The sequence below is a fragment of the Hippopotamus amphibius genome, chromosome 1, assembly GCF_030028045.1.
Source record: "Hippopotamus amphibius kiboko isolate mHipAmp2 chromosome 1, mHipAmp2.hap2, whole genome shotgun sequence".
In the NCBI taxonomy this organism is placed as follows: domain Eukaryota; kingdom Metazoa; phylum Chordata; class Mammalia; order Artiodactyla; family Hippopotamidae; genus Hippopotamus; species Hippopotamus amphibius.
Window position 1 is genome coordinate 229,966,404 of NC_080186.1, and position 12,659 is coordinate 229,979,062.

At 38.1% G+C, this 12,659-nt stretch overlaps 1 protein-coding gene across 6 annotated transcripts in view; it reads left to right on the forward strand.

Moving 5' to 3' along the window:
- PDE4D (phosphodiesterase 4D) overlaps positions 1 to 12,659 on the forward strand; it is a 688,956-nt gene that overhangs the window by 496,762 nt on the left and 179,535 nt on the right. For all 6 annotated transcript variants that reach the window (XM_057743087.1, XM_057743118.1, XM_057743095.1 and 3 more), the window contains one exon: positions 7,666 to 7,739. In XM_057743087.1, coding sequence (XP_057599070.1) covers positions 7,666 to 7,739 — 74 coding nt within the window. The remainder of the gene's footprint in view (positions 1 to 7,665; positions 7,740 to 12,659) is intronic.

Below are 12,659 nucleotides of genomic sequence, written 5' to 3' on the forward strand. Positions count from 1 at the left end.
TGCTAGAGAATGTGACCTTGGCCATGCTGGTCTGTTTCCTATAAACCCAGAGACCCAATGAGTGTCTTTGCTTCAAATTACCAATTACCCAAGTGACATACTTAAATAGGACCACATTTCCTTAACTGACATAAGCACTAGAAGAGAAAAGCTATATCACGGATTAAATTACATTTAGTATAATTAGATGCATGATCAGTGCTTGAAATTCAATATTCCAGTTTAAACTGATGCTTTATTTACTCTTTTTTTAAATACGCTATTTGTCCAAAGATTTAACTGAGAGACGTATTTATGTTTATTTGTTCCTTTTAGGTATACAAATCATGAAAATACTTTAACCACATGACAGAAATGCTAGAAGGTGAAAGAACCATCTAAAGAATTTTGGAATGTATATAAAGCAGTTGACAACTAGATATTCTTTGTATAGACCAGTGCTTCTCAACTCTAGCTACACATTAGAATCAACTAGAAAGATTTTATCCCATGCTGCACCTCTGATCAGTTAAATCCAAAAATCTGGGGGTTGGACCCAAACACTTGTAATTTTTAAAGGCCCCGGTATTTTCTCAGGAAAAGTTGAGAGCCACTGGTATGGACAGACTATGGACAGAATGGGATAAAACTGATTTAACCTGGGGCATGAAGCATGTTTAAAGCCAACACTGACTGTTAATAAGAAATGTTAAATATTGGAATACAAGTGATCTGGAGGGTTATAAAAATCATAGTCAAGGCTACGTCAAAACTAGCTCTGCTGCCTTGGGCAACTCACTTAACTTGCCTAAGACTTCTTTTTTCTAATTGGTAGAACTGGGGACTCAGCTGGATTAAGATAGTCAGGGCCCAGTCAGAGCCCATCACTTACTCTTGCTAAGTGAATGAACTTGGGCAACTGACCGAAATTGGGCAAACCTGGTTTCCTCCTCTGTGAAATGACACAAGTCTATTCACCTCATAAGGTTGTCAAGAGACTGAAATACTACCAAGTTGGTAAGTTGCTCAGCACAACTTCTAGAAAATAAAATACTTAAAGAATTGTGTGTTGTTATCAGTAAGGGTTCTTTCATCTCCAAAATGTCATAATAGGCACTGTTTTTAAAAAATGCATAATGGCAGTGTTTGGATTAGCAGGATTATATATGATTCTTCTACTTTTCCATTTCTTGAAATTTTTTAATTGCTGTAATTTAGACCAAAAATTTAATGACTCCGTAAATAACAAAGTATATAGAGATCTTTTTCCTTAATGCAGGCAATTAAAAAATAGAATACAACCACCTTCCCTTTAGAAAGTTAATGTCTCATTTGCTTAAAGTTTTGCTGGAGATCATTAATTCTTTCTAATACCTATATTTCTGTGTTTAAAAAATTCACAATCATATGTTTTCATCATATTTTGTGATAGCAAAATCTTACAAAGCTAAGGACTTTTCATTGGTTGCGTTGAGAACCCATAACTTTATATCTAAGAGCTGAGAGCTGAGTAGACAGAATGTATCAGGTAAAATAATATGTAAATAACCATCACCAAATATAGAAACATTCATTCCAACCTTAGTTTATTTAGGTTGCTATTCTTGCTTCTAACTAAAATCTCTAGGTATTGTGAGAAAAATATATACGAATATATGGTAAAATATGAAACAATAATCTGTATATAATACCTTATCTTCTTACTTCAAGTAGTAGGTATTAATCTCCAACTAACTGATCAATAAATTTGACATGAGCCTTGCTACACATATTAGCACTCTTAAATTCTAAGGAAATCTAGTCTTTTACATAATTAGACATTTTCTGTAGTGTACTTATAATCTCCAAAACATACATAGAATTTCAGTATAGTGAGAAATACATATATTTAAAATATCATGTAGTCTGTGTTAGTGAACTGTTTAAATAAATTAAATAAATAAGATGTGTACTTAACACCCTTCAAATTGGAACTTTGAATAAAACCCAGCTCTGTGTAATTTGTAGGCATATATGACGCCTGAAGATAATCTTGGAATCTATTCAGGAAAGTTTGCTTATGATTAGATTGACAACTCCTAGCACCATATAGAAGGTGGTTATTGCCCCAGAAGCTGCAGATTCTTTTTAAAAGTGGCTTCATCATAGTTGGCTTTTCACAAATGGCTTTTACTAGGGTATATGATCTGGAAGGCTCTACTGGAATTTTTTTAAAAAGCCTGTTAAACCCTGAACGGTTTTGATAGAGCATCTCTGGAGAAGCAGGTTAGAAAGACCCAGTTAGCAGCAGTTCTCTATGGCCTTCTTTTCGGACTTATTGGACATCACCAGCTTATTTTATTGACCTAACCAGTAACTCCTCAAATTTTAATACAGGCAGGAGTATTCACCATTTAATGCTCAATATTTTAATGCATAAACTGTAAGATGTTTTTGTCACTTGAGTTGATACCAACGTTATTGGTCAAATATGCCATCGTTGCTTTCAGCAATGGACAGAAGACAGTAGATATTAGGTCACTCAGGGAGTGTTCACATAGGCCAAAGAAATACCCCCATTCCCCAGCATGCTTTAGGTTTTGAAATTTACGCTAGATTATTCCAGTAAAAAAAGTCATACTGCTTTCAAAATAAAATCCTTCGCGTAGAAAAGAAGTATAACCAAGAAGAAGAAAAAGATAATTTCCTGTAATTCCAAACGCCAAAATAACTACTGCTGACCTTTTACTTTCTATCCCTTTCGGTTTATTTTTCTGTGCATATTTTCCTTTCCATAATCCTTTAAAATGGGCCTCCTGCTGTCTAAACTGGTCAAAGTCTCTTCCCAAGTCCATCTCATCTTCTGCCTCTTCTTGAGAACTCATTTCTTCATGCCTGCCTTCATCTCCAAAACATGAAAGGATCCCTCCCTGTTGTTTCTCAGTCATGGTTTCCTGTGAAGCTAAGAGAAATAAAATCTTAAGTTATGAGAGAGTTTAGGAAGACATGCAAGGTCATATTCCACTTTGATGGACAGAGCTGAAACCTAAAGCATCGTGCTTAGACGTAACCTTCAGCAAACATCTTACAATACCCCTCCAGGTTCTATTCCCAAGTCTAAAAAACACTGTCAGGGTTAGAAATCCTTGCTGAGGTTCAACCTAAACACTTTTCCACTTCCAATTTCTTATGTTTTCCCCTATAAGCTCAGAATCCTTTTGATGCCCAGGAAAATAACAGCTCTAAATATTTTATTGGTTTCTACTTTGAAATATGCCCCTGTGTTTGTGTTGAAATCTTTTGGTTTGGGTATTTCCTTAGGGTAAGTGTTGACAGAAATGATGCCGTGTCACCTGAGGCCACTCCGTGGCTGGCCTTTTCCTCCCAAGGGTGTAGTCACAGTTCAGCCAGAGTTCTTGAGGGGACCAAGGAACACCCAGGAGACACAACATGATGAAATGTAGGGAACTCTGCTTTGTAGTCAGTTGCCTCTGACTCCACCTATCCCACTATTTGTGTTGCATTATTGGTGACTACCTTGTAAAACTCTAAGTCAACTAGAATCCTCCTCTGGAGGTGCTCACTATTAAAAGAAGTGGAATCTTTAATTAAGGAAAAGACAGAAAATATCCAGATATTATCCTGGATCGCTGGAGAGACCCTCAGGTCATTCAGACTGAGCAGATATGCCTGATTTAAAAATACAGCGTAGGAACAACCAAGTCATTTCCTTTACTCTTACTCAAATACAGTACCTGGGATAATTTTAGGAAAAATGTAGTGGTTATTAACCCTGTAGAACATTACTATGCCATGGTAATTAGACATGGTCAATTTTCTTTTTTTTCATGCCCCTGCATGTCTCTTCCCCGTTTCACCCAGAAATAGAAATCTTGTGGTCTCATCATTGAATCCTAGAGGTTCTCCCTGCTGCTAATAAAGAAGAAAATCATCACATATCAGTTGCTTCTCCTGTTAGGTTTTTTTATCCTTCATTAAAATAAATTTCAGCAGCGTGTTCTAGGAATCTAAGTACTTTTTGGGTTGAACTATATGAAACTATTAATATTCAACCTTTGCTGACATACAAAAACAGTAAGTTCATATGGTTTAACCAAAACATAACTTGGAAAGAGTTTTTCTATGCAAATGACCTTTCTGTCTTGTAAATAATCATAATTTGGCTCCATTTTGGGGTGGGGAGAGGAAGATAAAACCAAGACAAGGAATTCTTTCTCCCTCCCCAGCCATGCCTACCCCACCCAACCCAAGGCCTGTGGCAACTCATGGTCTGTGTTTTAGTGCCATCTAGTGGCATAAAGTGTATTTGAAATGAAAATCCTCAAAACCATTTTTTTTTTTTGGTTATTCTTTTTAGCAGGAGTTTTTTTTAACGCAGATGTTATTGCCACATCTTTTTTTTTTAAATTTTTTAAAGCAATATCCTCTTCAAATCTTTATAAGAAATTATTATTATATAAGTATGTATTTCTTTTAGGCTGGTGTGTTCAGATGTTTAACTTTTTAATGAGGTCCACATTTTCCTGCCATTTTCAGTGACTCTTATTGGTTAATAAATATTTAGAAATACCTAAGAAAGTCTGAGGTTAGTGTGTGTAAATAACATTTAACCCCTCTCACAGGCTGGTGCTACTCTGTGTAAAAGTTTTCCATAACCCTGCCATCATTTCTTTCCTAAAGTGTATTATTTCTCCTCATTCCCAATGTATTTTGACCTTGACGGATTATACTTTTGCTTGGAGGGGCAGAAGAGGAAAGAAATGACCTTAATTTTTTTAACCATTGAGCTGTGTGGGAGAAAACCTCAGGGACCTTTCTGGTTAGCAAGCATTAAAGAGTGAAGAAAATTATAGGAGTATTAGAGCCCTGACTACAGCTCTTAAAGGGCTGAATTCAAGGGGGGTGAGAGCCGCCCTGTAACAAAAGCAAAAAATAATTGAACCCTAACTAAGGGGCTTGTGTAAAACTGTTTCTAGTTCTTCCCCCATAGCCTGTAGTAGCAGATGCCGTATTCTTTGTGTCCTGCAATGCAGATGAGAACAGAAAAGACTAACACAGTGCCTTTGGGATGTGGTCACACAGGGTCACTCAACCTGGCCTAGGCCAACACCCCCTTATAACATTTGGTTGAACTTTTATTTACGCTTCTTGCCAGTATCATAAGTGTCATAGTGCAGGCGAGAATAGTTAGTGCTTAATATGGCATTCATAGAATATTATTTGTCCTACCGCAAAAACAATAATGTAATACTTGCACACATAGGGAATGACATCTCTACAAGGTTATTTACTGCAGCAGTGTTTGCAGAAGTGAAATTTAGGAGACAATCTAAAAGTCAATGAGGAGAGGGGACAGGCAGCTGAACGGAGGAGGGGCTGAAAGGGAAATTTCTTTCTTCACTTTTTATTTTGAAACATTTCATCCATAGAAGAGAAGCTATCTAGTAACTTCTAAAATATAAAGAATAATACTAAATTCAACAGTTTTAAGAAATAGAACAGGGCCCATATTTTAATGCTCTGAGTGTCCTTCCTCGATTTCACCTATCTGCCTCCTCTCAGAAATTACAATAATTTTGATTTTGGTCTTTATTATTAAGAAAGAGACAATTTACTTTTGTTTAAATTCTGTACCATGTAGAGATAGAGATTATGCAAAAATAAAAACAAAATTAAAAAATTAAAAACCAAAAGAAAATCATCTAATCTAATATCTTTATTATAGCAGAGGCAAAAACCTTTATATAGAAAAACAAGTGGAGTAGATCTTTCATGAAGTAATGCTTCCTTTCAAATGAGCATAGAACATGAATTACCAGCACTACTATTTCTGTTTGCCCAGCTGTCCGATGCAGTGCACTTCCTATAATTTATTAAAATAAAGTTCTCTGCATTCTGAGGTTAAATTTTTGCTAGAACAAGGATCGATCAGGGGGTACAATAATCTTATTTAAAATGCTTTATTAGTGTATTTGATATTCAATTCTGAAAGCATCAATTCATCCTGCATGATTTAATGACAGTGGCTCGTCAGATTTCTTTCTGCATCATTCAAGATTTCATGCCTAATAAAAGACATCGTGATGTGATGTCAGCGTTTGACTACTTCGTCATCGGCAGTGTGACCTTTCCGCACTGCGAGTTGTTTATATGTGATAATGAACCAGAGTTTTCCAGTGACTGAGTTAATCATGGTTGGCACCTTAGGAAACACCATTAACTCCTTCAGCGATAATGCAGTAGGTCACTGTCCCAAGGCATAAACAGTACCCCAGTGACTTACAAGAATTAGTGCCCGTTTCAAAAATGTCTGAGACGTTTTGTCTTAAAACAAAATTTAGACTAACTTTAGTCTAGGTCAGTGCCAAATGACAACATTCTGGAAGCAGTTCTGGAACCCTGGGAGCAATTGTAAAAAATCTGCCCCACTCCCACTGGCATATTGTCAGTGATAGGCATGAGGTAAATTCCCTGTGCAGACGCCAAATCATTAAATGGAATGTCGCCGTAATGCGCTAATATTCACTGAGTGCCTTCTGTTTGCCGGGCACTGTTCTTGGCATCTAACCTGTCATTTCATCTCATTTTCACAGCAACCACGTGAGGGAGATGTCACTATTCTGGTGTATGGATGAGAAACTAAGGGTCAGAGAGATGATGCAACTTGTCTGAGTTCATACATTGACTGTGTAACAGAGCCAGGCAGTCTGGGATGTTACTGGTACCTAAAAAGGCATCTGAAATCTATGTTTTAGATAAAGTTAACATTCTGGTTGTCACCGAGATGACCTATAACCTCACCTAATATAGGCTCCACCCTGGGGGAGACTTGTCCATTCTAGGAGAAAGTGAGGGGGGTAGAAGGAGATGGTGCTCTCGTCACTTGTGTCTCCTAGTCTTCCAGTTCTTTTGCCACTTTATAGTTTCCCTAGAATTAGACAAAGGAGGGACTAGCAGAGGTAGTGGAGACCTATTGGTCCTGCCTTGTGTATGTGGATACGTTGTGTCTGCGGATATGTTGTGTCTATGTATTCATTTACTCAACAAATTTATCTTGAGTGTCTCCTGAGGGCCAGGCGCTGTGCACATACAGGACAGTCTCGTTTTATTTGAGACCTTATAATTCATGCTTCAGATAACCTTAACGAAGAAAAGAATCTCTGTTTCCCAGCTAGAATAACTATGTGGCAAAGGTGAAAAACAATTTAAGATTTACTTTGTTTGCCAATTTCAAGATTATGGCATTCTTGGTGACTGTTTGAAGGGAACTTGGGGGTAATTTTGTTTGATGTTGTGCCCCTAAAGTGGACTTTATTAATATTTTATATTATGCTCTTTCAAATTTGTACACAATGCAACAACACTCTATCCATATTGCCTGGGATATGGTTTTAGCGGCTGGGGAATCCAGGAATACTGTGGAAACTACTGCTATTGTCACCATATTCATAAACAATGAGGAGAAATATTGGGAAAATCCTTAAGTTTGGCCTCTCTGGATTTCAGATGGATCTATATAAACTTCACCGGGTGCTGAGAGATTCTTCAGCACCTGGTGCTGAAACTAACTTGCAAGCAATATCAAAGTCTCACTTAACAAACCATTTTAAAAAATCACCAAACCATTTCATATTGCATTAAAGAGGGCCTTTTTTCAAGACGTTTAAAGAATCACTTTTGTTTTAGGTCTTGGCCAGCCTGCGAACTGTACGAAACAACTTTGCTGCATTGACTAATTTGCAAGACCGAGCACCTAGCAAGTAAGTTATTCTTCTTTTCCCCCTCCTTCTGGCTGAACTTTTATACAGTGTTTTCTCACTTTGATTGAACTCAAGGCATTATATTAGATTTCTCTGAATCGTTGCCATGTTGTCTAACCATTTACACTGTCATATGAAGTCCTGTTAATTTTCTATAAATACTTTGTAGTGATGGTTCTCATATCAGAAATGAATCAGGATGACAAATAAACACAGTGATTCCATCTGTCAGAAATCACCTGGCAGGATCAGTCCTCTGCCCAGTTATTTACACTCAGGGTAACTTTATAGTTTTGGCTTAATTCATAAATTTACCATGGGCAAATAACAGCAGCATGCCTTGACGTCAACCCAAAGTTATCCTCTTAATTCTAAGACAGCCATTGCTTGGAGAAGTGTCATATCACAGGGAAGATCTCAGATTCTCCTGCTGTTACTGACTGGGACCAGCGGCAGCAGGAAACAATGAACAAAACTGGGATTTATGTGATAACAGGGGAAGCATTTGAAAGAGAGAAAGCTGAGATGGAAAATAATTATAACTTGGGGGTTCCAATAAAGATGGAAAATGAAAAAAAGAAAATTTTCCAAGATTAAATGGAAAACTGATTAGCTATTCAAATGCCATTATTTTGACAATCTTTTATGAATAATACAATACTATCATTAAAATATCAACTCTAAAGTATTTTCCAGGAGAAAAAAAAAAAACATTTCTTTAAATCAGTATTAAGAGGATAGTGAATAGAAACTTATTTGAACTTATCTAAGCATATGAAATTTTGTTGTAATTACTGCTTCTTAAAGAACACACGAAAACATCTAAACTTTCCACCTCCCAAATTCACATTTTCCATGATTAAAAAAAGCTCTGGCCATTATGCCCATACTTTCTGTGATAGATCAAGGTTTTAAAAAAAAAAACAGTGTAAATGCCACAATGCAAATAATTGGAATGGAACCCAGAAGCTTCAGTTGACGGTCATGTTTTGCAGGTAGTGAAATTTTGCAGTCCTGTTCCCTTAGCCTGAGCATTCCTCACCTTCTTCTTCCCCTTCTCATCCACTAAGCTAAATGTAATTCATTCGTTACGTTACAGCTTAAATGTAATTTCATTTGGGGCACTGTCTGACTAACACCCAATATACATGCACACCTACAGGCCCCAACCTGGGTGGTATGCCTTTCTGTCGCCATCTGATTGCATCCTGTCCTTAACCCCTGCATTAGCATGTTTCTCTCAGTGTCCAGTTGCCTGTTTGCTTGTCTTAAGAATGTCAATTTCCAGAGAGCAGAGGTTGTATCTGGTTCATATTTGAATTCCCGGTGCCCAGTGTAATTAATATCCAGCACAGTGTCATCACTCTGCACGTGCTTGCTGGCTGGAAGGGTGACGCCAAGATGCAGCATGGGAAACCTGAGGGTGTGCTTTGAGCTATTTGTTCATTACCAAACACATCTTTCATGTTCAATCGCCCCTTTGGGGCTTTTGGCATTTGGTAGCTCCCAGGTACGGTCGCCTCCTCTTTGAAAAGTCTCAGCCCGGCAAAAGAAATGAAATTACTGGTGTCCCTCAACGTTTTTAGCCTCAGTATTTGTCCAGGAAATTGAGATTTTTGTCTCTGAAAGGTGAACAAGAAATTTTATAATTCCTTTGTAATTCCTTTTACACTTCCTTCAGACTTGGCCACTTGGGTAGCAGCATCTATACCTGTGGCAAGCACATAGCTGTTCAGCAGGTGTGAAGGCATCAGGCTGACCTTTCTGGCCCCAAAGAGATGATCTGAGGCCCATTTTATATGAGACAGAGATTTTCAACTACCTTACAGGGACAAAACAGATTAAAATGGAAAAGAGCCGCTAGAGAAAGATAGAAAATCATACTTTACGCCTGAACTTGACCTGCTCTGTAATGCCCAGGGTGAAGTCTAACCAAACAGTATTATCTGGTAGACTCTAAGTAATGGTGTTTGTGGTCTCTCTTTTGGTCAGTAGAGCTTTGTACCTCCTTTACGGAATCAAACCCAGTCAGCCTTTTCAAGTATTAGAGTAGTAGGACTCAATCTACACACGATAAACTCTGTTCTGTTCAGTGATAGCAAAATGGTGCATGGCGTGATGACTCGAGGGAACCACAGTTTCCCCTCTGGGTACTCACAGTACCACTCCTAAGCTCACCCCTGGATTTTGTGGAAGGCATATGCCAGCTTGCACAATCCACCTTTTCTGTTTATTACAAGAAAGGCGTCTAGAAGAATGCATCTGAAGCCCTGACCCCTACAGGTCCTCACTTGCACGTGGCTGACTTCTGTTAACTCACTGCTGGTTCCTGTCCCCTTGCTCTTCCTTGCCCTTGAGATTTTCCATTCCAGGGGTGGGTCCTGGCTCCTTCTTCATGGAATGATTTATCACAGTAGCCACGGATCAAATGATTAATATTTTCTGCTTGTTGTCACTTGTTGAAATATCAAGTTCCCAAGTGCCAGTTGTAGGATTGATATCAAAAGAAGATAATCAGAAACAAGTCCATGATTTGGTTTTCAAAACTATTGAAAAGTTGAAAAATATTTCTTTGATACCTTTCCTAGACCAAATCAGTGCTTTCTAAATTTTCACAAAGCAAGGACTGAAAAGAAGGAATCATCATATAAATGATTTGAATAATAAACTCTCAGCAAGTGGATAACAAGTTTTGGATAGACCAAAACTATTCCAGAATAGCAGTCTTAAACATTAACCTTTCTTTTTTATAAGGCATTAGTTAAGTTTCAAATTCCCACATTTTGTTTCATAATAAAAACTAAAATAACTCAGAAGTAAACTTTGGTACATTTTCAGTCAAACACAAATTTTCAGTCCCAAACTGAAATTAGTGAATTTAAGAGCAATGAGAGAGAGCCAGATGTGACTGGAACCAAGGCCATGGGAATTTTAACAGGACCAGACTGCTTTCCCTGTGTACCTCCCAGCCCTGCTAAGAGATTCATCATCTCAGGAAGGCAGATTGGACCAGGACTCTGCAGGAACCTGCTGTCTGCACAGATTCCACAAAAGCAGCCTAAAAATAAGGCAGCCTAGCAGAGTACAGGCCCTGGAATCAATCGCATTGCTTTAGTTCAAAACTCAGCTTTTTTACTTTGAAGAAGTGATTTAAATTTGCAAAGCTTGTGTTTTCCTCATTGGTAAAATGGGAATCATGAGTCTGCCTGCCTTAAGGTTTGTTGTGAGGATTGAATGAGAGAATTCACCTAAAGTGCTCAGTTAGCACAGCATCAGGCACACAAGAAGTCCTTATTAAGTGTTAGCCACTACTAGAGGTACACAGCAAACAACCCCCCCCCAAAGTGAAAACAAACATCTTTCAGACGCCCTTGAATGTATCTATTTTATGAAAATTTTTAAGAAGTCACTGTATTTTAAGAGCTTTCAATTGAAACTAACAACTTTATAGAGTTACATTTCAAAAAAATTTAATGACGATTCCGTAAATGATACTTTCTTCAACATAATTAATTAAGCACTAGGTACATTGTGCTGGGCTCTGTAGGGAATACAGGTTAATCATATAGCATGTTTTTTCTTTTGTTTTACCCCAAGGAGTTTATAATCATCTTGTGAAACTTTGCCACCATCTTAAAAATTAGAGAATATGAAATAGAATTGATTTAAGTACTTTTAGTTTGTAGTGTTTATAAAGTCTGTATAGTATCTATTTGGACCAGTTGTTAATATATCTCTCTAACAAATGTATCAGAGATGTTTCTTTTTTTTTTAATTTATTTTTATTTTATTGGCTGCGTTGGGTCTTCATTGCTGCATGCAGGCTTTTTATAGTTGCAGAGAGTGAGAGCTACTCTTCGTTGCGGTGTGCAGGCTTCTCATTGCTGTGGCTTCTCTTGTTGCGGAGCACAGGCTCTAGGCACACAGGCTTCAGTAGTTGTGGCACTTAGGCTCATTAGTTGTGGCTAATGGGCTCTAGAGCACAGGCTCAGTAGTTGTGGCACACAGGCTTAGTTGCTCTGTGGCATGTGGGATCTTCCCGGCCTAGGGATCGAACCCATGTCCCCTGCATTGGCAGGCAGATTCTTTTTCTTTTTTAAATAAATTTATTTATTTAGTTAGTTAGTTATTTTATTGGCTGTGTTGGGTCTTTTTTGCTGTGCGCAGGCTTTCTGTAGTTGCAGTGAGTGGGGGCTACTCTTCACTGTGGTGCACGGGCTCCTCATTGCCGTGGCTTCTCTTGTTGCAGAGCACAGGCTCTAGGCGTGTGGGCTTCAGTAGTTGCATAGCACATGGGCTCAATAGTTGTGGCTCACGGGCTCTAAAGCACAGGCTCAATAGTTGTGGCACACGGGTTTAGTTGCTCTGCGGCATGTGGGATCTTCTAGGAGCAGGGATCGAACCCGTGTCCCCTGCATTGGCAGGCAGATTCTTAACCACTGCGTCACCTAGGAAGCCCAGCAGGCAGATTCTTAACCACTGTGCTACCAGGGAAGCCCCAGAGATGTTTCTTAATATAAGAAAATATAAAGGAAAAAGTTGAAGTATAATAGCTTCTCTAAGTGTAACATAGTTTACAAGGAGTCATTCACTTCTGATAATGTATAGGCAATCATAAGAATTTATGCCAAAAATAAAAGTTTCTTAACACTGTATTAGAGATACCAATTATACACTGACTGCTTTTTCAAGTTCAGAAAGTCTGTATTTGTTCTGTAAGCCCTGGCTTAATTGAATACGGTCAATCAATAAGGACTTCCTCTTCTCTCACGTCCCTGTGACATTTACATCAGCTTTATTTACCCCAAAGTCTATCACTGTGAGATTTAGCCTTTTTTTTCTTTCTTTCTTTTTTTTTAACACGTGTGATCTGAACTATAGCACAAAGGGTACCTAGGAACTTGCCGGGCTAGTCTGAAA